At 47.3% G+C, this 26,100-nt stretch overlaps 1 protein-coding gene across 1 annotated transcript in view; it reads right to left on the bottom strand.

The window, feature by feature from the left end:
- The window catches only part of rims2a (regulating synaptic membrane exocytosis 2a), a 65,093-nt gene that overhangs the window by 4,002 nt on the left and 34,991 nt on the right, over window positions 1–26,100 (bottom strand). The window contains 4 exon segments of the mRNA XM_047030330.1: window positions 13,975–14,020; window positions 14,022–14,190; window positions 22,888–23,057; window positions 24,136–24,242. Coding sequence (XP_046886286.1) covers window positions 13,975–14,020; window positions 14,022–14,190; window positions 22,888–23,057; window positions 24,136–24,242 — 492 coding nt within the window.

Raw genomic sequence — 26,100 nt, 5'->3', positions numbered from 1 at the left:
GAACGGTTCCACTTCTCTGACTGTGGTTTCATTCGGAGTGGCAAATGAACACAATCCGGTGATCCTTTGTAGTCATTTACCAAAAATATAGAAAATGCATTATCGTGATGCAAAGACATTCCAGGGAGGGCTTACACAGGCAGAGCCCAATCAGGCATTGATTGGTGGATGCAAAGCTAGTAACCTCATCGTTCCTAATGATGATGACTCATTCTCCGAACATGAATTGGAGTCAAAGTGACTCGAAAGCCCTCAATGATAGCCCTGCTGTTGTCCCTGCAGCTGTGCCCCCCCCACCCCCCCACCCCCACCCCCCCACCACTTGAAAAGACTGAAAAGACAGGAAGAAGGATCTCGGAAGCCGTCTTTATTTTTGACAGCGGAGCCTGGAATGTGGCATATTCTGAGACGTCCGCCCCCTCTTCCTGTTGCCGTGGAGCGCACACAGACGCTGTAGGGGGGACAGGAGGGGGACCGACGTTCATGTGATCTGCCCTGACAATGTCACAGCACCTCTCATAGTCAGACACCCGGCCAGGCAGCCAGGCAGCCAACCAAACTTAGAACAAGATACTGTATACAGCCAGGCACCAAAACAACAGGCTGTCAAGTTGACAGTTTGTCATTGTGATGTTGGCATAACTGCGACGGAACACTGTCTCTAAGGTCTAACATGTCTACCTTTTGCATATCGACATTAATGTAATGCAGGCTGACTACATATAGCTTACTGTGCATGCTTCCAACGCTCCAACCATTTGTTGGCATGGATGGGAGACCTTGCAGAAATAACCTGATGGGACTCTGACTGAATACCGGTGTTAATTACAGTGACCTCACCCAGCATCACAGAGCTGAAGCAGCCCATATAGTTTCCATTAAGAAATACGTTTGCCTTTAGAGATAGACATGAAATGGATGGGAGAGAGAGGGGAAAACATGCAGAAACGTCCCGGGCCAGAACTGAACCGGGTCTCTGCACATGGGCCTCACCCTGTACGGCACGCTCCCTACCCAGTGAGCTACCGGGGCAGCCCAGCCCATATTGTTCTAATAAGCCATCCAGCTGCCTCTGATGAGGCCGCTCTGCCTCACCTGACGGTCAGAGATCAGCAGCTTTGAGGATGATGAGAAGTAAAGGGGCCAACAGACCAGGAAGTACTGCTGTAGTGTTACTGTATAGCACAGTGGTAGAGCATTTGGCTGCAATCAAGAAGTCGCAGATTCAACCCCGTCCCCCCAGTAAATCGCTTTGGAGAACATTTCTGCTGAATAAGATAAATGCATTATTACACTCAAATCCAGGGACTATTGGACACCTTCATTGTAATGTGAATGGCAAGTGTTTTGTTTCTGGGCTGTAGCAATATTTTTGTGATAAACTGTTACTCCTCTTTCGTGCCGCATTTTAGTTCTAAAAGGCTGGATTCGATCAAGGGTCATCACTAGCTACCACGCCAGCAGCCAATGTCTACACTTTTAGGCTAGATCCCAGGGAGAGCAGACAGCTACTGAAGAAGATCCAGCGCGCAATTCAGCCACATTAACTTCCTGTCTAAATCTCGCAGTCTAAAGCCTACTAGTGCACTTCTGCAATATCCACTTCCTCCCTCCCTTTGTGGACTGGAAGCATTCTGATCTACCGCCCACCAGAAACTAACAAATGGTTCATTCACATCGTTACAGTGGAGCCTGGAGATACGTTTTTCAAGCAATGTTTCATTCATGTGAGTAACACTTAGGAGATGAGACGGCAAACCTAAACAGCTCAGCAGAAATCAAACCAGCCTGCTCTCTGAACACGCTCTGACGTGGGCATGTTGTCTCTGAATGACAAAATAGAAAGGCCCAATCAACACTCACGTCAAGGAAAATCAATTGACTACAACAGTCAATCCCAGAACCGTGTGTGAACCTAAAATAGAACGCACCCACCATGCAACTGAGCTGCACAACATGTTGAAGATGCACAGAGTCGTCCATCTCCCTGCCTCTCCTCTCTCTTTCGCTCTGATTCCCTCCTCTCCTCACTGTCCTCTTCTACATCCTCCCATTCTTCTCCTTTCTCTTTTTTTCCCCTCTCCTCTCTCTCGTCCTCTCCTCTTTTTCTCTCCCTTTCTGCGACCCTCTAGTCCTCTCTTCTTTTCTCCTTCCCGCCTTGCCCTCTTCCTCTCCTCCTCTCCCCTCCCCTCCTCTCGGTCTCAGGGGGCCATCTTACCTCCGTCCTCCTCATCGAAGGAGTTCATGCAGGGGAAGTAGACGGCCAGAGCCTCGAAGGAAGCCGACAGGCTCATCTTGCTCTGGGAGCGCTGCATACGCATGCCCGGGGTGGGCGCGCTGGCATCATGCCCCTGTCTGCCCATGGTGACTTGCTCTTCCCTGTTCTCTCTTCAGAGCAATGAAAGCGGGGTCGAGTTGCCTTCACTGAGGTTACCCGTTCCAAAGGAAACGACGTGGACACCTATCATGCACGGGTCAAACTAGGCGATACTGGATTTAGAGGGCAGAGATCTGGCCCAAGGAGAGGTGAATGCTTTCTGGCTGTGGTCCTGGAAGGTAGCGAAAGGCCACGTCGAGAAACGCAGAGCTTAGAGAGCAGGGATGAAGATGCGGGGTCCTGTTTCAGCTAAGTGCGTGTGCCGTGTGGCGGGCTCTCTCTGCTCTGCTCAGCTCCTCTCCTGCTGTAACACTAGCAAGGAGAAGGGGGAGGGGGGAGGGGCAGAGCGGGCTGCGTCCCTTTCCTCCAATCAGATGGCAAGCTGCTCAGGAGCGCTAGCTGCTCAGAAGAAGCTCTACCCGGTGATACACCCCCCCCCCCGCCCCTTTTCAACATCTCTCTTACACTCTCATTCTCACTCCAACCCCCCCACCCCACACACACACACACTCACAAACACACTCTCTCTCTCTCTCTCTAATTCTCTCTCTCTTCACATACGCAGTCACATAAGTCTCTGTCCAAAACAGCCATTATTTACCAGGCTGTCTTGAGCAGCTACTCTGGTCATACGCCATTCACGTGGTGTGCACCACCCCACCCCCATATCCCCTATCCATTGACCCCCCCCATCCAGCCCTCAGCCGCCCTTCCCAGGGCCCCGTCAAACCAACCAGTCCTCCCTCCTCTTCAGCCCTGACCCTCCCCAGTCTTATCAGCCCCCACCCTACCCAGTTCACCATCTGCATCAGCCCAGTTCTACTCAGTACTTTTCCACAAAAGGCTGCAGTGGTCTCATGTCGTCAGCCCCCGTAAATCAACATCCCAGTGGAAGTTCATGAATGTAGGCTACTTCGCCATGGGAGCAGGTCTTCTGAATGAGTCCCTCAAGATGCAGTAGTCAAACGAGCGTAAATCCAGGACGGAACCCGGAGAGAATCAGGACAGACCAGAACACCGCTGAGAGCCCCCCTCCTTCCCCCTCCCCCCCCCCCACCGCTACCCCTCTTCAGCCGTGATTCATGATGTTGAGGCCACACAGAACACAACGTAGCCTGTATGTTCTTGTCACTGAGCCATGTACTGGCTCCTCTCCATCCCTCCCAAAGGCAGACACCACCTTCTGTTCAAAGGTCACCAGAGAAGAACAGCCGTTTCTTTCCGAGAAGACGACGAGTGATAGAAAAGCACTCTCAGGTGGTCCCTCGGGAATGCTTTGCTCAAACAACATCAGACATGAGCAAGAAGCTGGTCGCGCCACTACAAAGACAAAGGCCAGAACCAAATCCCAGGGAAAGCTTCCAGCCCCCCCCCCCCCCCCCCAAAAGGCCTTAATGGTGCTGTTTTGACAATCTTGTCACGAAAACCACTGCAGTGCCTCCTCTAAGCACGAGAAGCTGGCAGAATAGGCACAGCACGAGCCAATTACTGATCTCTATCTGTGCAAAAACGTAAATATAGAACACAGCCCCTGTCCTCGTGTTCTCAACCCACATCAACCTGGTTCCTTTTCTATTTCTTGGTCCGTTCTTTTGTTCCTCTGGGTTCTCGTCACGGGCCCAGCTGGAGAACATCAACTCGACACGTTCTCAAGGGAGATATGAGAACTGACTGGGTCAACTCTTATCAGGTCAACCTATTGTCTCAGTTTAGATTGTCACTGAAAACTATTTTATCATTATAACCCCCCACTCCGCTGTCCCATCCCTATTCAGTTTTTAAGGAAACCATTGTGACCGTGGAATACTTTTATTTTACTGCCTTAAAAACTCTTAGGAAGTTATTTGAAGGTTCCCTGTGACGCCTGCAGAGCAGCAGTGAATGCTAAGGTGAGGGTTGTCCTCGAAACGTCTGAGAGCTCGTGAAGAAGAATGAAACAGTGAGCTGCTGTGCACATGGGTCACCAGACATGTCTCAAACCCAGTCTCAGTCTAAATACAACTTCACGGTCTAGAACTAGGCTTGACCTTGTGCTGATGGTAAGTCAGGCTAAATAGAGGAGTGAGGTGTTCAATTCAAAGCGGGGCACCTAAGCACTTTGTTTCCTGAGAGAGCAAAGAAGAAACAACGTTTTGCTAAGAGTGCCCACGCATCAAGGGCCTCTCTCACCCTCCAGTGTGGAAAAAAGGGTTCGGGACTGACTAGATTGAGTTATACAACTAAATGGTGCTTGGTTCGTCTTCTTCATTTTTCTATGAGTCAGCTTCCAGAGTCTCTCAAGGGGAAGTGCTGGCGTCATCAGACACATGGCAGCGCCAGCTGGGCACGTGCACTTCCTGTTTCGTACCTGTGACATCATAGCACAGCTCCTCCTATCCACCTGAAAAAGGGTCAGAATCTTAAGGAGGCAGTGAAGTCGTATCACACTTGGTGTTGGCCAACAGTGCTGGATATAAGAGGTGTAAACACATGCAATGCATAATAAGAAGGTTACTTTGAATATATGACCAGCTTTGAATATATATGACATTAGCACCCGCCCACCCGCCAAATGGGCTGTGGCGGGTAAAGCAGTCACTCTTACTAGCCACTTTGGCAGGTGGAATTTTACATATCTCTCGCTATAAGATTGTTTTATTGTAGTCTTCTCAACAAAATTATAATCTCATGGCAGGGTTCTCTAGCCTCACGCATTGACCGTGAGACACACGCATTTCAACCAGTTCCTACGTATAGTTTCCCCCTGTGTTAAACAGTCTCGGCCACCGTACGTTCGTTGCTAAGCAAGAAAGACACGCGAACACACGCGAAAGCTCGTCTTGTGTGGCTTTTGATAAAACTTGAGCACACTGCTCAGTGCAAGGCAAGGATGTGGCGGTAGGCTACATAACAGGTGTAGGAAAACCCGGAGGGCAGACAAAAAAAGAGAAAAACTGGTGATGAACGTGAAACCGAAAATGAAGAGACCAAAATTATTGTGTTTGTAAAAATGTAGCTGGACAAAAAGAAATTCTGTGTAGTTCATTTATTTTCAATACATCTTTACACCCCGTCATATGCAATGAGCTACTCTTTTTGTCTTTGTCTTAATCGGTTGCATATTTTCATACAAAAGGAACTTTACACATATGGCCTATAAGAGCTTTGAGATTTGGCGACACATGCATTTGACGTCTTGATTTTGGGTGTTTACAATGGTCATTTACATTTGAAAGGATTGTAAATCTAGTTTTTCAAGTAAATAATAGTAGCAAACCGTAGTCAACTTTAATCAAATAAAACTTAATTTCCCAACAAAATTGTGGCTAGTGAAATTGCTGAGTGGCTAGTAACTTTGGAAAACCACTAGCCACAGTGGCTGGTGAGCAAAAATGTTTTCATATGTTTCAGCTTGATAGAGTGATTTTACCTGGCTAGAACTAGTTCACACTTTCCCCTTTGCTGATGATATGACTTACTGACATTATGTAAGTATTCGTTTTAAGCCAAGGCCCAGCAAGCTTTACAAACACAAAATGTATGTCGCTCCCAATACTTTTGGTTACGGCTGTAGAGTACATATACCATATACTGTTTACAGGAATATTATGTTTCTATCTGTGACGAATGGATAACACATGCTTCACATGTTGTGGAGAAAAAAAGGAAAATAACTGTAAAAGCTGTAGCTGAAAAATCTACAAAAATGGGCAATATACAGAATCGGAATTCAGTGTATCACATGAGATAGACGTGACTTTGATCCATGAAGCAGTTACGTGTGGGTCCTTTAATGAACTACAACCTGATTCTGAGGGGGAAGAACACCCCACTGTCAGAGTGATGACATCGTTCTCTGTTTTATGACCCATTTTAGATAAACAGAAAATTCCTTTCAAGAACAACCTCACTTCCCGAAAGTCCTAAGTGAGTGTTCCAGTAAAGCCCAATGCATCCACACCATATGCAGTCAGGCTACTGTACAAGCACACTTTCGGACACCCCAAGTCTGCCAAACAATGGGACATCACTGGAGAGGAATGCACCAAAAAATGCCAGTCATCCACCGACAACAACACAGGCGGTTTAACATCCCAGAAGTGATGCCAACGGCTGGTGCGCGGCGAAGAACTGAGGGGGGTTGCCGACGGCAACGCGTGTGATTGATGGGTGAAGGCAGAGCGTCAGACCCCAACCCTGCGTTGGGGAATGGTAAACACTGTCTAATGGAGCCGGTCAGGCTACACGGTTTAATGGAGCCGGTCAGGCTACACGGTCTAATGGAGCCGGTCAGGCTACACGGTCCACACACGTATGCACGCTTACACGTGTACACCCATCTCATACGCACGCACACACACACACATACACTTCCACCTGTTTACATTCTCTTGTTCTCTCCTGCTTCTCTTGACACAGGCCAGCCCTGCTGGTCAGGAGGTACCCCCCCCCCCCCACCCTCGTCCCTGTCCCCCTACACACATACACACACACACACCTCCACACTTCCCCCCTGGCTTACAAAGCTGCCTGCCACCATATGCTATTGGTTCTGCACTGACCAGTTTAACAGAGCGTGCTCATGGTGACTGAAGTGGAAAGGCCAGGTTCCAGACCCAAAAGTTTGGATGCGTTCAAACCCTGGTCACTGAACAACTACTTCCTAGCAGCTTCGTCGATGACTTTCCCTTTCTTCTGATCCTCCTGTCCTACCTCAGGGTAGCACATCATTTATATGGAACAAGGTCACAAATGTGCACACACACCCCCACACACACACACACACACATGCACACACACACAAGCACACACACACACGCACACACACACACAGTAGAGTGTGTGGATCTTTACCGCTAAGGGACAGACCGAGGGCAAATAGGCAAACATGGTCACATGACTACAGAACCAACTGGACACTGATGGGCACTGATGGAGAAGGAGGAAAAGAGAGGAAGAGAGGAAAATTTCTTCTGTCAATATAAAAAGCTGCCATGTAATGAATGTTGAAAACTAAACCGTAGCACATTTAGTAAGTCATTATCAAACACTTGTCATTAGGCACACACCAACCAGACATTTCCAAATAAACACAACTCAAACTGAAACTAAAAAAACAAGCTGAGGACATATGAACTGGAAAAAACCTTTCACAACTACACACATGCTACGTGACCCAAGCAACCAAAACTTCCTTCTCAGGCCCTGACACAAAAACAACCACAAAATGTATGTAAAATGCTAAAAGTTCAACCGCCCTCTATGTGACTGATACCATGTGACATCTGAAGGGGAACTTAGCTATATTTTTAGCCGGGGTTAAAAACAGTATTGATGATGGAAGTCTGTGTTTAGTCTGAAGGAAGAAGTTTAGTCAGTATAGAGTAACAGGCTTACTTGGAAAGTGAGTCAGACCTGAGGAACTGGTGGCTGACAGTAAGAACAACAAGCAGTAGTTATCAGTATATGAGCCTAACTGGCCATCGGTATGAAGGGTTAGCATGCTAGGAGGCTTTGCGAGGCTTGTGAATGAGTGGTCTAGGCCAGCTGGGAATGCTAGTGGGCAAGCAGCTAATGGACTTGCAATTGAGAAAGAGAAGGCAGGAAAGATGCTAGCAGGCTAGTAGGCTACGTGAGGCTTGCATAACAACTGGTAGTTCAGAGTGAACTGACCTGAGGAGAAGTTGCCTAAGCTGTTTAGTCATAGTATCGTCCAGCCTCAATGACTAAGTAAAGGGAAGCATTAGTACTTCACATGAAATTACAGATTTGTACAACACCTTGCTGGGTTGAACTTGTCCTTTAACAAATGGCGGTATAATGAATTTAAAATGAGATGTCAAATTTAATCACACATTAACTGGATAAACAGCATAAAACGTATTCCCGGAAAGCTACAAGTCAAATAACGGTCAACAATACAGTATGTGTATGGTGACACACCTCGTCAGGGTATGTTTAAGTTAGCTATCCAGACGCAAAAGTGTAATGGGTAAATACATACATGGAAAAATAACAAATGGCATTTTTTTACTCAGCTTTTATTGTTTTTGCTGCCTATTGTTTCTCTCCAGCTCAAGTATGCTGTAACTGTGTATGGAGAATGCCTTTACGTACTGTGAATAACAAAGCCGGTCACTGAACACTTTCATTAACCGGCTTAATAAATGTCTTCTAATTAGGAGACAGGTAAAAAATTGTTAGAAACATACGTATGTAACATATTTTTTTATAACTCCCTCCCATCAAACTCAAGCTTTGTAGGCTGTCAGATGAATCAATAAAAACAACCCACACAATCGTAGACCCAATTATCCGGTCGTAGAACAGTAAAAGCAGGGCCCTCTCGAGGTGCACTTGATTCATATGCCCCGTGTGGGCCAAAGAATGGATGCACTTTGATAGTGCTGAGAAACAAGCACATTGACCGGTCAGTAAGAGGACGTATGTTTAAGCGTGCAGCGTCTGGCGGTGGGTTTGTGATTCATAATTGTAGAAAGCATCAACACTCTATTCAAACCAATGTAGGTCACTGTAGAGAGAGAGGGAGAGAGAAAGAGAGAGAGAGAGAGAGAAAGAGAGAGAGAGAGAGAGAGAGAGAGAGAGAGAGAGAGAGAGAGAGAGAGAGAGAGAGAGAGAGAGAGAGAGAGAGAGAGAGAAAGAGAGAGAAAGGTACAGAAGGGCAAGGTATCAGGTGATGTAGAGACGTTAGTTAGGAAAAGGGAGAGAAACACAGGAACGGAGAGACAGGAGAGACACACACATATGCCATCCAGTATAGTATAAAGAGTGTTGATACAGAGAGTGGGAGAAAGAGAGAGCGGGAGAGAGACTACTTAGTTCCTGGTGCTCCATGCATCACTCTGAAAGCTGCTTGTGTCACCAGCCCTCCACCAAAGCTAATTGGGCCCCAGCTGGTGTGTGAGTGTGTGTCTGTGTGTGTCATGATGTATGCGTGTAAGAGTGTGTGTGTGATGGTGTGTGTTTGTGTGTGTGTGTTTGAGTGCATGTGTAAGGGTGCTTATGCGTTTGCTAAGACAGGCGCCCAGCTCTACACAAGATTGATCACCTTTGTTGAAAGCTCAAAGTTCAGCTTTTTACTGCATACAACACACACTTAGTCTTATGTCCATGTCAGAGAATGTATGTAAAGTTAGGGAATGGTGATTTAATACATGAGAAGAGACCATTTGTCTTAACTGAAGTATTTTGTATTTTTCCTAGATTATGGGAACTATTTTCTTTGACCTGAGAATTTAAGATATGTGGCTAGAATCTGTGGGTTATCAGTTTGCATCCAGCTGATTAAAGCTCTCTATAGATTATGTGATTGACTATCTCCCCCTCCTTTTCTTCTCTCTTACGTCAAAGCTAATTAGGTGTGTGTGTGTGTGTTGAGGGGGGGATTAACAGAGACCTGTTGTCTAGGCGACGTGGTGGCGATATAAAAAGCAAGGCATTTGTAGACAGACTCGGACCGATCGGCGGAGGAAATGCAAATAGTTTCAAAGAGATCGGTTGGAGTTTGGTTTTTCCTGTTTGCAGGTGGTAATCCAGCCAATATGAGAGCAGCCGCCCGGGCCTGTGGTTGTCTAACGCGGGCCGGTCACTCAGGTCACCTTCATGTCCCTCTGTCCACCAGCTGGACAGCAGGAGAATCCTTCGATACATTCAATACCGTAGAGAGGAGACAAGCAGGCCCAGTCACTTGGGCTCTTTTTGTCGATCTAATTTCCTGGATGCATAGAAACCACAGCTCGTAGCAATTAGAGGAGGAGAAGAGGAGAAGAGGGGGAGGGATAGAGGGATGGGGGGGGCCGGGAGGAGGGGGAAGAGAGGGAGGAGATGGGGGGGAAGGGGGGGAAGGGGAAGAGAAGAAGGGGTGAGCAGAAGAGGAGGCAAAGAGGACAAGAGAAGCAAATTCAGGGATCGAAAAAAGGGGGAGAATGGAGGGGGATGAATACAAGAGAGGGATTCAAAATGTGGAGCGAGGAAGCTCGGCAGTCTGTGTGTTTGTCAGGAATCCATCGCTGACAACACACGCAGATCCGCTCAGTCACAACAGACGCACGCTCTCTCTCCCAACGCTTTGACAGAGCCCGGGTAGAGGGACTCGAGAGGGCCTAGATCAATCCATTCGACCCCCCCTAGAACAAGACAAAGCGGGATACAGGCAGCTCCACAGCACACCCAGCTTAGCAGTAAAGCAGTGTTATAGTGCTGGAGGCAGAGCGGAGCCTGACAGCTCATCATCACAGCTTTAACGAACACCTGCCCAGACACCCAGAGACAGCCAGAGAGGGTGTAACAGACACGGTATGCATTCCTGATGTACGTATAACCATCACTTTTTTATGGGGGGGTAATATTGGACAGAAGGAAATGTAAAAGGAGGCATAAAGACTTTTGCCAGAAGTGCTTTTCTATTGGGTCTCACTGCGGTGCAGCTCGTTACGGTGGCTTAATTTCGCTGACTGGAGGTTTGGCACAGCAGTTCTGGGGGTTGGTGGGTGGGGGGTAAATGTATGTGTGTGTGTGGTAAAGTTATGAGAGTGTTCTCTGTTGAGGTGTGCAAATAATGGAGCCTCTAGCACTGCTGAATGGCAAGAAGCGCCATCCAACAATGGAAATCAATCATGTTTTTACGCCTGCTTGTCTGTCAACCCAAATACGCACACACACAAATGCGTGGACGTTTTTATGCAGAAAGACACCGACATGCACATCCCTTCCTCTCCTACGCACACAAACCCTTTACTTTAGATCAATACACAGACAGGCACATCACACACACACAGACACACACACACTCCCATGCCTCTCACAAGCCACATGAATCCGAGAAGCTATTCCACCATGATTAATGAGGCCAATCTGTCGAAGTTGACAAAGCGTGCATGAATACCCCGGCCTTATGTTAACACGGCATGTTCTAACCAGAACCAGACCCTGCATCACCCACAGTACCTCAGCCCCCCTTCACAAAAGGGTACTTCACTCGGTCACCCACACAAAGCTGAGCAGGGCTGCAAGAACCCAATTCCCACCATGGCATTTCAATATGCAAAGGAGCCCTTGTGTGTCTGTGGTCCTACATCTCAAGTGGGGCTGGTGTCGTGAAGGTCAGAGTGTCTCTCTGACGGCTGGCTGGGACCTGAGGAGATCAGTCCCAGCGATTTGGGCTCCGGGCTCTGAGGTCTGGTGCCTTTGCGACAGAGTCCTGAGTGGGAGAGCGTGCACGGGAAGAGTGCGCACGTTAACCGGAATCTCCTACCTGGGATATGCTACCCCAGCTTGGCTGCTAACACACACACGTACGCACAAACGTGGCGTGAAACACTGAGAGGACCTAAAGCCACCTGTTATTTCCTACGCTCATCCTTTGATAGCGTTTCGAAGTTAGCCAACCAACCCACCCGGATTCAGCACAATAAAGTAGGTCATGGAGCACCTGATGGCTCCCATTGGTGGAGAACCAGGACAGGGGATTTGAGGAAAAGACACATTCGTGTTAAAGCAACTAAAAGTGCTGAGTGAAATATTGATATGCTTTTAAGATTCAAGCCTCGCAAGCGTATATGTGTGTGTGTGTGTATTGGAGAATATCCAGATGTCTAAGAAAGGAAACCAAAATGAAACTAAAGGATTGGAGCAAGGACAAATCCATATTCTCAGTAGCTTTTACGCTGTACCTGAAGCTATCAGGCTCAGGAATGAGCAGCAAATTTTTATTGAACCATATAGCCAGTACATCTAATCTATGCTTATTGCATTGCTCTGTAGTAAAAGACAGGCACAAGCACTCTCAAAGCCCTGAGGGAGAGGGAGAGGGGGAGGAGGGAGAGAGAGGAGGGTGGAGGAGGAGAAAGGAGAACAAGGAAAGCAGGGAGGGGGGAGGAGACGGAGACAAGGTGGAGGGAGAGAGGGGGGTGGAGGATAGGGGCGGATGAGAGGGGGAGAAGGAGAGCAGGAAGGGACGAGGAGTCGGGAGGAGGAGGAGGGGGGAAGGAGGAGAGGGAGAGGAGGAAGAGGAAAGGACCCTCTGCTTCACCCATCTTTCACACCACCTCAAGCAGGAAGGGCACGTGCGGACCGCTGATGGACAGACCTGGTTATCTGGCCCCCATCGCAACCTCATGATTGGAACCCATTGAGCGAGCTGACCTGGTCTTTATCATGGGGTCAGATCGGACAGACACGACTACAAACTGTCTATTGGGAAAAGTTCTCTTGACATGGCAAATGAAGGTTTTCAAAGTAGCCTCGGAGCTCGCGTGAGTGAACCCTTCACCGCTTCCCACAGTACTGCACAGGGACTGACCTTCACAAAGACCCCAATTTAGGCCCGACGCAATACAGACACGTGCAGCAGCTTTCACAGCCTTCACTCTTCACCTGCCTGTTCAACCACAGAAAAGACAGGATGTCCTCTTTTACAAGGTAGACTTTTAAGGGGGGAGGGAGGAACAACAGCCATTTATTTCCTGAAAAGAGAGGTTGACGAGAGCTTTCATCTCCAGGGAAAATCAAACGCAATTTTGTTTGTGGAGCTATTTTTACAAGCAACATCACCAAGGGCTTCAGACATGCAGTTATACACCGTCAACCCGTCATACCCTAAACCCTCGTCTACTGTGGTCAAAGCCCATCATTTCTTTCTTGTCTTTTGGCAATAGTCCTTAGAAGGAAATAGTCCTTTATAGTTAATTGCATAACTGAAGCCCTGAGGCACCCCAACCTCTGGTGGACATGGTGATGTGCACGCATGCACACAGAGAGAGAGAGAGAGAGAGAGAGAGAGAGAGAGAGAGAGAGAGAGAGAGAGAGAGAGAGAGTAGACAGGACTTACTACTGCAGCCCTTTGTTAACAGCCTGTGTTTGTAGTGTACCAGGTTTTTTTTCTACTTCAAGGTGCCTGTTTCTATATGTTTTCTGTATGTTTTCTGTTGCTACATTGTAATAATCATCTACACTATGACTTGAATAAAAAACAAAATCTCAAATGAATATGTTTGGCTCGCACGTGTGTAAATGTGACATCAGGAAATGATGGCCGATGATGTGAGTGCGTTTGTCGCACTGGCACAGTGTCACACCGAAGAACCCAACACAACAGAGGTCCGAGCTGTAGAGCGGGCACGTAGACATCCCCCCCCCCCCCGATCACCTCCACATCCTCTCAGTCGCATCACCGAGATCACCGCACACGCACCCCAAAGGATCCACCGCTGTGGGGGACCGGGGCTCAATGACAACCCGCAGACACGGCCTCATCAAAGAATAACAAAAATCGCCACGGCAACAGTCAGAGCGGCTACAAAGCAAATCAAGCACAGCGAAGCGAAGGAGGACAGGTGAGGGGGCCCGCCGGCGGGCGCTCGCCATCTAGGAAAGAGAGAGAGGGAGGGAGAGAAAGGACGTGAGAGGAAAACAGTCCACGCCATCTCAGGCACTGGCTCCAGCTCCCGTCACGTCCAGTCCTGCAACAGATCACTGCTGGGGGGAACTGTCACCCGTGGTACGGAGGCCTGTGAGGAAACATTAGAGTTGCTGCGTCTACGGAGGGCATGGAGGGAGGGAGGGGGGGAGAGGGAGGGAGGGAGGAGAGCCACGCCTACCTGTTTGGCTGAGCTGGGAGGTGCTCCGGCTCTTTCTGGAGATGCCCCACGATGGCGGACATTTTGGCACCGATGCTCGAGCGTCTCTTCTTGTCGCCGGTGCCCACCGTGCCCACGGCCGTGTCTGATTGGCTCCCGTCCGTCTTCTCCAGGTTGCACATGTCGCCGCCGATGCTTGTGCTCTTGGTCATGTTGCCCCCGGACGTGCCCATCTGCCTGTTTTTCATTTTTGGATGTAAAGTCACTGTCAGCCATCGCCACGGAGAGGGGGGAGGCGAAGACAGGAGGACAGGAAAGGAACAGGAGAGGAGTGGGGGGGAGAGAAAGGGGAGGAGAGGAGATGCGGTGAAAAGAGGAGAGGACGAGAGAGGGCGGAAGAGGAGAGGAGCGGAGGAGATAGGAGAGGGGAAGGGAGGAGAGGAGAGGAGAGGGAAGAGAAGGACATGATTCAGGTACAGGTACAGGTACAGGAGTCTACAATGTAGGATGTAGGTTGAAGGTAGCATGAATGGAAACATGAATATTGAAAGCAATCGTAAAAAGAAGTCATCGGATGGACTTCTCTCTGAGATTGACGGAAAGGACGTGCCGTTTATCCAGGGAGTGAAACGTGTCATCCATCAGAGAGGACGAAACAATAATCAATGAAAATCATGAGGTAAAAGCACGTGCCATGGTGTTGCCACGTCAACAATGGAGATCGCGAGAGGGTGAGTGTGTTTGATCACACTGCGCCACAAACCTCAGACCTTCAAAGCGTGACTGATTTGAGATTATTATGGGTTGATGATGGCAGGCCCGTTGCTATGGCGTCGCGTCTCTGAAGCTCTCATCAAAAGTCAAAACAACCCTAACGAAGACATCACCGTGGGCGAATCAGAAGAAACAAAACTCACTTTCACTTTTTCTTCTTGTGGAAGAAAATGAGGCCACAAATGAAGGTTTAGCCTCGGTTCCTAGTGTGTCAGATTAAGTTTCAGAGACAAATGGCATAATCAGGGTCAGACTAGGGGGGGCCTTAATGAGGAGAATTACTAGGACAAGATTGCCCCGGGGGCACTCATGTCACTTCATTAAGGGACTGAACCATCACACGCCATTGTCTTCTGAAGACCATTTAAGACAAAATACCCCGATTAGCATGGAGAACACATCTACGAGCTTTCACAATGACTTTCATTACTCCTTCATGAATGGTGAATCGTCTCACATTAGGGCTAGACATGTCTTTTCCTATTTAAACCAAGGATGGTGATTATGAAACCTTAAAGATTACAGTCTTAAAGAGGGGCCCCCCTACACTAGAACTCGTTGTGCTCGAATATCTACAGATGAAACATTTGTTATTAAACCACTGGAAAATCCACTTCAATTCGTCTGAACCTGATTAGCTTGATTGTTCTGATGCTATGAATCTGAATATGAGCACATGCTTAATCAGCTTGATGATTCATTGTATCACCCCAACCCCACTACCTAGCTGATGGTGTTGATTTTGTTTCTGTGTTGCACCTCCACCCAAATGACGTTACGCAACGGGGCGAGGAAGAGGAGGGTGGGCTCATTCATGAAATATTAACATAACATGTCTGACACTTTTGCAGCCAATCAGTGATCATAGCACCTTGTCTGGTTGTCTGCAGAGAGACGTGCTCCTGCCACCTGCTCAGCTAATTAGATTTAGAGATGGAGAGAAAGTAGAAAGAGGGTGATAGAAAGATGGAGGTTGAGCGAGATGGGGGAAACAGAAGGATGAGAAAGAGAGAAATGGAGAGAAAGAGAGAGAGAGGAAAGGGATAGCTGGAGGAGGAGAGAAGAGGACGAGGGAGAACGAGTCCTGGTCTGATGGACTTGTGACGTGGCCAGTGAGGAGCCTGGCAGAGTTAGCTGGCCACGTGTCGGCAGGCTGTGTTGCTCTGCCTCCCTCATTAAAAGAGATACCCAGACAGGACGGTCAGAGAAGCTAACAAGGATCAGAGCATACCTGACCTCTAACACCCTCCCACACTGGGAGACAGTTAACGCCTTGATCTTCACATGGTTCCCCACGAGCGAGGGGCCATTTTAACCTCCCACGGGAACTGCAGATAAAGCATTTCTGTCTGCCATTGTTTCTCGACTCAAAGAGTATATTTACACTAGTGAAAGGCACATTTTAGATGTGGCAGAGAGAAAGAGAGAGAGAGAGAGGGGAGAGAGAGAAATAATGTACTCCATTCTCTTACTTACTTACTTACTTACTTACTGCAACAAATGTGGTGTGACTCAGCACTCTGACCTCCATATTGAATGGTTACATAGAAGGATTAGTGGCTTTGATCAGCTAATACAACCATGGACCTTTGCAACTCACAACATCAAAGACTTCAACTCCCAGATTCACCTGCGGCGCTGTGGCTGAGCTGTGCTGACATTCTCAAATATGCTATTTTCTCTGCGACCACCTTGGTAAGTCGGCATTCCATCCACTGACAAAGAATGAGCAAACAGCTTGAGCCTGATAACATTTGGATGGCAGTTTGATAACAGTTTGAGGTGGCTCAGTGTGTGTGTCAGATATCAGCGAAGAATCAAAGTTACCGATAAGGTAACTCATCCTGCTGACTTGGTAGTGGGGCAGAGTAGTTCTGTCGACGAATGAAAAGCTGAAAAACGATGTCCTCAGACCTGGCTCTCTCTCTCTCTCTCTCTCTCTCTCTCTCTCTCTCTCTCTCTCTCTCTCTCTCTCTCTCTCTCTCTCTCTCTCTCTCGCTCTCTCTCGCTCTCTCTCTCTCTCTCTCTCTCTCTCTCTCTCCTCTCTCTCTCTCTCTCTCTCTCTCTCTCTCTCTCTCTCTCTCTCCTCCTCTCTCTCTCTCTCTCTCTCTCTCTCTACAGTGACCTACATTGGTTTGAATAGTGTTGATGCTTTCTACAATTATGAATCACAAACCCACCGCCAGACGCTGCACGCTTAAACATATGTCCTCTTACTGACCGGTCAATGTGCTTGTTTCTAAGCACTATCAAAGTGCATCCATTCTTTGGCCCACACGGGGCATATGAATCAAGTGCACCTCGAGAGGGCCCTGCTTTTACTGTTCTACGACCGTGTTTATGACATTGTTGAGAATAATTGGGTCTACGATTGTGTGGGTTGTTTTATTGATTCATCTGACAGCCTACAAAGCTTGAGTTTGATGGGAGGGAGTTAGAAACATACGTTACATACGTATGTTTCTAACATACGTATGTAACACACACACACATATACTACAGATTTTTTTTACCTGTCTCCTAATTAGAAGAGATTTATTAAGCCGGTTAATGAAAGTGTTGTCAGTGACCGGCTTTGTTATTCACAGTACGTAAAGGCATTCTCCATACACAGTTACAGCACACTTGAGCTGGAGAGAAACAATAGACCCTCTCTCTCTCTCGCTCTCTCTCTCTGTCTCTCTCTTCTACTCCCTTCCCTTCTCCCACTATCTCCTCCTTTCACCCTCATCTCTTCTACTCCCTCCTCTCTACCTCTATCCCCCCTCCCCCCCTCCCCCTCTCTCTCTTCCTCCTTCCTCTTTCTCTCCATCCTGCGCCCACTCCCCCCCCCCCCTCTCCTGAGCTTTGGCACTCAGTACCTCTACAGCATGAAGACGCTTGGCAGAGCCGAGCCTCTCTCCAGGGATGCGTGCTCTGTATCCCGGGTGAACACAGTGTTCCTCTCCATGCAGATCACTACTCTGCGCCGTACATTTTTCATCTAGGCCAAGATGTTCCCAAGGCCAACAAAAAAACAAAAGCTCTATTTGTGTGTCGGCTTGGAGGGAATGATTAACGCTTTGAAAAGAGCTCATGTGCTAATCTGAAGGTTTTCATGGGAGGTGAAGCAACAATGTACTGTCTGATTTTATGAAGGACTGTGTGTGTGTATGTGTATGTGTGTGTGTGTATAAATGTGCGTGATTTTTTTCAAGAATGATGTTCCCGCCGGTAGAACAAGATTGTTAACCTTAAGCCCAAAATATTTTCGTATTCTTCTAATCAAAGCAACTCCTTCAGCTCATATTCAGAGGAGGGGCCTATGGGTGTTTTTCATGCAACAACCCATCTTACAATAACAACGTCTCACAGTAATGCGAGCAACTTTGGATCTATAATTGTTGAGATTTTATAGAATAATGCCATGCACCTCTTTTGTTGGTCAGACAGTAAAAAATACTATTTCACCTAATGATCTGAAAATGTTGCAATGCGGAATAAAGATTTCAGCATTTTTCCCCTTTTACCGGTACACAAGTTCAGTAATACTCACATCCTTTCTGATATCACTTATTTGGGGTGTGTTTAAAAAAAGCTTTGGTTGGAAAAGCTTAATAGCAACTCATTTGAGTGCATTTTTTTTTTTTGAATACATTAATGAACCTCCTTATTATAATCAGAACACCTATTTAAGGAATATATCATTTGAAAACTTATTTAAGGAATACTGGACTTTGGTTCATTGTATATTAGTGAACCAAACCATGACTGGTAAAGAATGCAGTAATCACATGAAATATTTTAACCACTAACTCAGTCTCACTCTCTCATTCAAGCTGGAGTCATTATACTGACAGACAAACACACATACACAGTGACAAACTGACTTATCAAGAAAACACAAGATAGACAATCATCACTTCATTGCAGTCATCTCTGTCCTTCATCTCCAAAGATGTCGCTAATCTTGTGGCTCTTGACTGACACAGAGGTAGAATATATTGGTTTCTATAGCAACGAGCAAGCTCATCCGTTCCTCCTTCATTCCCCCCCCCCTTTGTTACCTCTACCTGCCCCCACCCCTCTATCGCCCTCTACATTATTCTGTCCTTCCCTCGTCCCTCTCTCCATCCCTCTATTTCTCCCTCCATCCCTGTCCACAACATCCCCTCACACTAGACACTGGCTGCCAAGGTTATAACAAGTGCAGGAGGGGATGGAGATTTAAGAGTGTTGATTGAAATCCTCTTATATCCTAGCTGGACCCCTGGCTGTAGTCCTCGCCCCCGGAGCACCAACTATACATATAAACATCTATCCAGCTGAACATGTACACAAACACTGTGAACTTTGTTTTCTACACTGACTTTACAAAGGATCTACACAGCTCTCTGAAGTAGTCTGACCATTGAGATTGCCGAGAAAAATAATCTGAACATTCCGGAATGTGAACCGATCGATCTGAGCATTCTTCTGGCGTTTCTGTGTGTGTGTCTGTACGTTGTCACATCGCTGTTTCCGGGGGGACAATGAGTGCATCATCAGAGGTTGGGGTTGTGTAACTGTGGGTGTAGAACGCTCCTCATTCTTGGCTGCTTCCATCAAACTGCAGCTCTAATCAAGCGGAACAGGTACTCACCTATCCTGTATTGGATGATCACTAGCCATCCTGTCTGAACAGCCACCACCCCCTCCTCTATTGGAAGATCACTAGCCATCCTGTCTGAACAGCCACTCACCCCCTCCTCTGTTGGAAGATCACTAGCCCTCCTGTCTGAACAGCCGCTCACCCCCTCCTCTATTGGAGGATCACTAGCCCTCCTATCTGAACAACCACTCACCCCCTCCTCTGTTGGAAGATCACTAACCCTCCTGTTAAAACAGGTACTCATCCATCCTCTATTGGAAAATCACTGTCCCTCCTGTTGGAACAGACACTCACCCCCTCCTCTGTTGGAAGATCACTGGCCCTCCTCTGTCTCTTCCGGCCTTCCTGTTACAGACACTAAGTGCCAGGCTAGGTCCACATCACAGTGGGCATAGAGTAGACCAATGGCCTTGCTGGCACACAGACGTGCATGCACACATATGCACACACACACACATACTGAGAGCCATTGAGAGTGTTGTCCCTGAATCACACAAAGAGGGTGTGATAGAAAGGTACACAGACATGCCAAACACACAAACCTCTACTCTTCACTTCACTTTCTCCACGTATAGTTCATTCACAGTACTGCACTAAAAACACATCCTACTCTTCCCTAATACAGCAGTATTGATTTATATGATCTCGATACGGAATCGATATGGCTTTGACAATACCTTATTGGTGGGGTGGGGATAAGATATTGGCATGGTCCCTCTCATGTATTGACAGTGTCTTAATTAGATTGCGATAAGATATTGATATGGTCATGTGAAGGTATTGGTAGGGTATCCCTAAATGATTGGTCAATTATCGCTGACGAACAGCACCATGGCAAACGTAGTCTTTTACTCTACACAGGAGTATGACCATCCAGAAGTGTGATAAACCGTGTCTGTGTTAGGGTTGGTTACCCTGACACTTCCTGCCAGGTTGTGGGGAACATCGCTCCCTCTGAGTGGTTTACACGTCTCACTGGAACAGGCTCTCGGCCGGCGCTAAAAGAATGCTTTTAGCACAGCTGAATCTGGGTCTCTGGAAACCAGAACATGTCATGGTGGGCTGTTATGAAGCAAAGGGTCTGATTGTGGGGGCACAGTGCATGGATCACAGAGAGAGAAGCGCTGAAAGGAACTTAATATCAGCAGCGGGGGGGGGGGGGGGGGGGGGGGGGATTTAGAGGAGGGTGGTGGTTGGGGACTTGGGGGGGGGGGGGGGGTTGTGGGTAGGGTTTCAGGTACTCAGACCTGGCGCCAGAAAACAGCTTCGATCAGAGGTAGGAGGGACAGACATGTCTCATCCCACAACAACAGAACACAACGAGTACGGGAATCACAACACAGCACAGAGCAGCGCAAGCACAGGTATACAACCACACAATGCAGTAAGTGACAGTTAATGAAAAAACAACATCACACAGCAGCTGCCATTCAATAATATCTCTCTAACCAGCATACTTTATTAAACCTCTTGAAAACCTGTTACAACCCTCTTATTAAGTCATTGAAGGTTGGATGGCATATGTGCATCAGAGTAACTGAGGCCCAAGTGTAAACTCTAATGAATCTAAAACACTGAAGTCTGATAAGACTTAAGAGAGTAACTCGTAGGGAGTTACGTAAGCTCCAAAGCTCGTGGTGTTTTTCCTCTGAGGCCAATTTTGAAACAGCCTGGTGTTATCATCAGGGTTGGTGATAAGCATGTGTGACCTGCTGTGAATGCACTGTGAGGCTGAGGGAGTCTTATGAAGAAGCTAAGCTAATCTGCTAGCACGCTCAAGGGAAACTTAAGGGTCCTCCAAAACATGCTTTGTCTGTGTGCGTGTGTTTGTTCTTGGCTTTGACAGCAACTGGGCTGTTATTAAACTCCATCTTATCTTCAGACATGGTTCAAGTTTGAGGGTTGGGCTTGAGCCAGGTTGGGTCTTTTGGGGGGAGTGAGGGGAGATGGGGCTAGTGCAGTTGGTTATTTATTTATGTTAGCAGGATTAATGAAGTATTGATAGATTAGTATTTCAAATGATTTCAAAGAGTGTTTTGATCTTCATTATCAAGTCCTCTGAGTAGAAGTAGCAATAGCCCTCTCATGTCTGCTGAATTAAGTGAGCCATCAGGCCTTTCCACTCACATTATTTATAAATAACTGACAAATGAAAAAGGCCGAGCACGAGATTCCAGAGACAAATGACGGTCTCAAATCCCTGCTAATGTGTATGACATTCCTGTTATTCACCACTAATGATGTATATTAATAAAAATACTACAATATTGTCGAAACTATACTCAATTACACTTATATCAAGCTGTTTGTGGACAGTGTTGTTATTCCGTCATAACCGGAATAACAACCTGTCTGTGCAGTGTTGTTATTCCGTCTCCACAGTAACATAAAGTACAGTATGTGTATTGTATTGTCCCACATTATTACATATTAGAGTTTTGGTAGGAAAGCTGTAGGTATCTCCACTGGTATTAGTGGGTGGTAGGAAAACTCTAGGTATCTCCACTGGTGTTAATGGGTGGTAGGAAAACTCTAGGTATCTCCACTGGTATTAGTGGGTGGTAGGGAATCTGTAGGTATCTCCACTGGTATTAGTAGGTGGTAGGGAATCTGTAGGTATCTCCACTGGTGTTAATAGGTGGTAGGGAATCTGTAGGTATCTCCACTGGTGTTAATAGGTGGTAGGGAATCTGTAGGTATCTCCACTGGTATTAGTAGGTGGTAGGGAATCTGTGGGTATTAGTCTGCAGTAAGGGGGGTACATCAAGGTGCACACAGGCAGGTAGATGTTACCTGAGGTCAGCTTCTGAGATACTCCTGGTCAGGAGGTCCTCTTCATTCCCCTCCTCCTGCTCCTTCTGACTGGCTATGTTCACTTCTGACCCTTTCTGTCCTCCCTTTGCTACCCCCTTCCTTCTCCCCCCTTTCTCCCCTCCCACCTCCTCCTCCACCTCGCCCACATGCTCATCCCCCTCCACGGACTTGCTTCTCGACTTTGATTGGCTGACGGTGTGACAGAAGCAACAAGCAGAGCGCATGCAAAGCAGAAAGGAAATCAAATAAACAAGTGAAGCAGAGCTTAAACAATGTCAAGAATGAGAGAACAAAAGTGATGGAAAAAAGCAAAGACTAACTGACAGTTGACAGACTATAAAAAGTAAGAAGGCATACAGTAAAGTATCATGTATGTGTTTTCACTTTTTTACATGAAAACATTATTTCTGCATCAGTACATTGCCAGGTATGGTAAAATCCCCTCTTGGAGATGGAGAGTTCAAACATTTGGCTTCAGTTGTTTGACCTAGGCAGAGCCAAACCTGAACTCTCCAGGAAATGGGAAACAACGCTAGCAGTGCATTCCCCAAACCAACCAAGTACAAACGTTGTCAAAACTGAAAAGGTTTGGACGTGGTAACGGCAGTTCAGAAATATACTTCTGGGGTGGAGATCCACCAAACCTGGCAACCTCTGATCTTTTCTTGGAGGGTTTCTGGTCCTCCGTGCCCTCCATCAGTAGAGCGGCAACTTACCTGATATTGCGGTTTCCTTGCGGACGCTCTGATTGGACAGACATGTAGCTTGTGCTGCTGAAGCGAGAGGCACTACTGGTTCTCGACACAGCGGACACGTCGCTTACATCACTGTCTGATGATTTAGCCGACAGGTTGTCGGAACCCCGGTGACCATCTCTCCCAGAACGCTAGGGACAATAGACAAGGAAACATTTTATTATTGTAAAGAGTCATCCAAAATGGACCAAATACATTATTTACGATCATACAACTCTCACAATTATACTGTCACAGAGGTAAAAGTGTACTAACACTGAATAAGAAGGGCACGATTATGTTTACTTGAACTGTGTGCTGGATACACCACAGGGTTCACGTCCATCTATGTCTATGATTGAGTTCTTCAAACACTTTTGACTAAAATGACAGAACACAGGTGTGCTTGTATGATATTTGGATGGTTAAGCACCAATCAGAGCCTAATTCAGTCTCCTGTAAATATAGAAGAACATTAACTTGTCTACGACCAGAAGCTTCCAACTGCCTGCTATTGTATTTATTTGAATGGACGTCTAACTCTTCTCATCTCCTTCTAAATCAACTGTGATCCAGATTGAGAGGCTCTGATTAGCGCAGGTTTATTTTGTTCTGAGAGTAGAACAGTGAGGAAAAGTAAATAGTGAGTGACATAAGGAGATTAGACTTTAAAGCCAAGCTAGTCTGGAACATCCATTTACAGTATTAGTGCTGGTTTATAGTGTCCATATCACTCTCTTCTTATTCCTTCTTTAGCTCTAAAGAAGAGAACAATACATTCATTGTGGAATACGTCACTATAATGTACCCTGGACACAGCGTTTATCTGATGCCGAAAGACGAAGGAAGAAAGAAAGAGAATAAAATAGAAAGATGATTTAAAAGAAGACATTGCTGCGTGGCATGTCTCATTGAGATGAGACAGTCTAACATGTAAACACACTTTCGTCCACGACTCTTGGGGAGTGGATTAACTCCACATAAACAGGAAGTTGACTAATGTCTTTCCATATCGAACCTTTTCACAGAGCTACTTTAAAAAGAGAACTAACCAGTTCCTTCCACTTCATAGCTGTCATACCACAGTCTTAGAAGGAAGACGAAACAGCATGGCTTGTCTTATAAGGCTCGGCCTCCCTGCTCTGGCTTTCACCCTCTGCAGCCGCAGCCAAAACCTGTGTGTGTGTGTGTGTGTGTGTGTGTGTGTGTGAAGACCCGCTCAGTCCGTACCTTGCCCTGGTAGTCCTGCTCCAGCCGTGAGTCAGAGCCTCCTCCCCGCCTGTACTGGTTCATCTTCAGCTTCATCAGCCTGGTCCTCTCCTCCACCTCCATCGCACCTGCGGACAGGAGCAGAGGCACGGCCGCTCAGACGAGGGAGCGGGAGGGAGGGGGGCACACAGAGCCCCTGTCCCTAACCCCAACCCCCCGGCTCTGGCTCCTAAGCACCTGGGCTGGCGTCAGGGGGGCCTTGATGCTCTGACGGAAGCTTGGCAGAGTCCCAAATACCGCTTGCATGAGGTGACGTTCATTGCTCATTTTGAGTGATGTGCACAGATGGGTTTGTTTTGGGGGATTTGACAGGAGTCAGCAATGTGGTAATAGCTTCAACTTGACCTCTAATTGGCTGGTTTGGAAGACTGCCATATTGCCTGCTCCTGTCAAGTTGCTGTATGTCTCCGCAGGTGCATAGGGGGGTAGGGGGGTGTAGGGAGTAGTGGTCTGACAAGGACATAGGGCGGATTGCCCCCACACATAGGCTGATGGAGACCGGCAGACAGACAGGCAGACAGACAGACAGACAGGAAGAGCTATGTCCATGCTTCATTCCACATATTAAAAGGGTTCCTTCGAGACATGTCCAGTTCCTCGCGTCAACAAGAACCGCTCTGCATCTTCACACACTCACACACCCCTGTGACAGCATCAGGGGTTGTACTGTCTCGTTCAACACCAGCTACTCTACACTGAGCTGCTAAAACAGCCAACGTGACTAGACAAAGCTCCAGAAAGTTCCATAAGGTTCTGAAAAGGGCAAACCAATTTGGTGGGAGAGGCAAGATATCACATTTCTTCGAAGGAAAACAAAATGCTATGCTACATCACCAGGAGAACTTCACCAGTTTCCTATTCACTTCAATTTATATTGCTGCAGTCTTACAAACAGACATAATCAGCTTCACAGTAGATGGCTGTTCCTGGTACTTCTTGTAAGCCACCTTCTGTCCTGCCAAACCAGCACAGCAAGAGGAGAACAACATGACAGTGGGCATTCCCATTCCAGAGTGAGGACAAGTGTGACTGGAGGTGTGAAAAATTTGCCGAGCTAAAGTCAAGGTTAGCTCCGGGAGCCGGCGCATGTGGTCTCCCAACCATCTGTACTACATTTGTGGGGTGATTTCAGGCACTCACATATCTGTCAGTGGACGGGGATCGGACCCCGGTTTGTGTTCCTACCTGTGTCTCCATTCTGTGGACCATTCTCTGTCCATCTCTCTACTTCTCAGTTAAAAAGAGGTGAGGGAGAGCACATACAGCACACACACACACACACACAGAGAGAGATGCACGCAAGAAAAAGAAAACAAACAGCAGAGAGCGAATCAATGAATGAATTAAACAAAAAGCTTAGACACGGCCACAGCTTTATTAATAACCCAAGAAGATCGGGAAATGCTCAATATTTTCCCTTTTGTAAAAATAAGGTTAATTCACAAGAATATTTAATCATTAATTGTGATATTTAATCTTGAAAGGAATTGCATCTGATGGATTTAAAGACTCTATGGTGATAGACAGACAGCATGAGGGTTGGAGAAATTGGAGCAAAGCCAGCGTGTATGACTGTTCAGTATGAACATGCTGGCAGGTAAGCACACACACGCAAACCAGGAAGACAAAGTGTGTAAATAACCACGGCAAATAAGTCGCTTTTCTGAAGTATGGTGGGGCCGATTGTGGGGAGGGAGGGGGGGGGGGGGGCAGGCGGAGGAGGCGAGGGGGGGGAGGGGGAAGAGCAGCAGAAGGTGGAGGAAGATGGGAATGGGGAGGAGGGGGGGATCAGGAGGAGAGGAGGAGGAAGTGGGGGGGGGGAGCAGGGGGGCGGGAAGGAGGAATTTAAGGGGGTCAGCGTACAACAGTAGAAGAAGGCGGGACAGACCTGAGTTCGTCCGACTGGGTGAGTCCGTGTCTTCTGGG

The sequence above is a fragment of the Hypomesus transpacificus genome, chromosome 2 (assembly GCF_021917145.1).
Source record: "Hypomesus transpacificus isolate Combined female chromosome 2, fHypTra1, whole genome shotgun sequence".
NCBI classification, from domain to species: Eukaryota; Metazoa; Chordata; class Actinopteri; order Osmeriformes; family Osmeridae; genus Hypomesus; species Hypomesus transpacificus.
The sequence above is the reverse complement of the archived record's forward strand: the minus strand, read 5'-3'. Positions and strand labels throughout refer to the sequence as shown.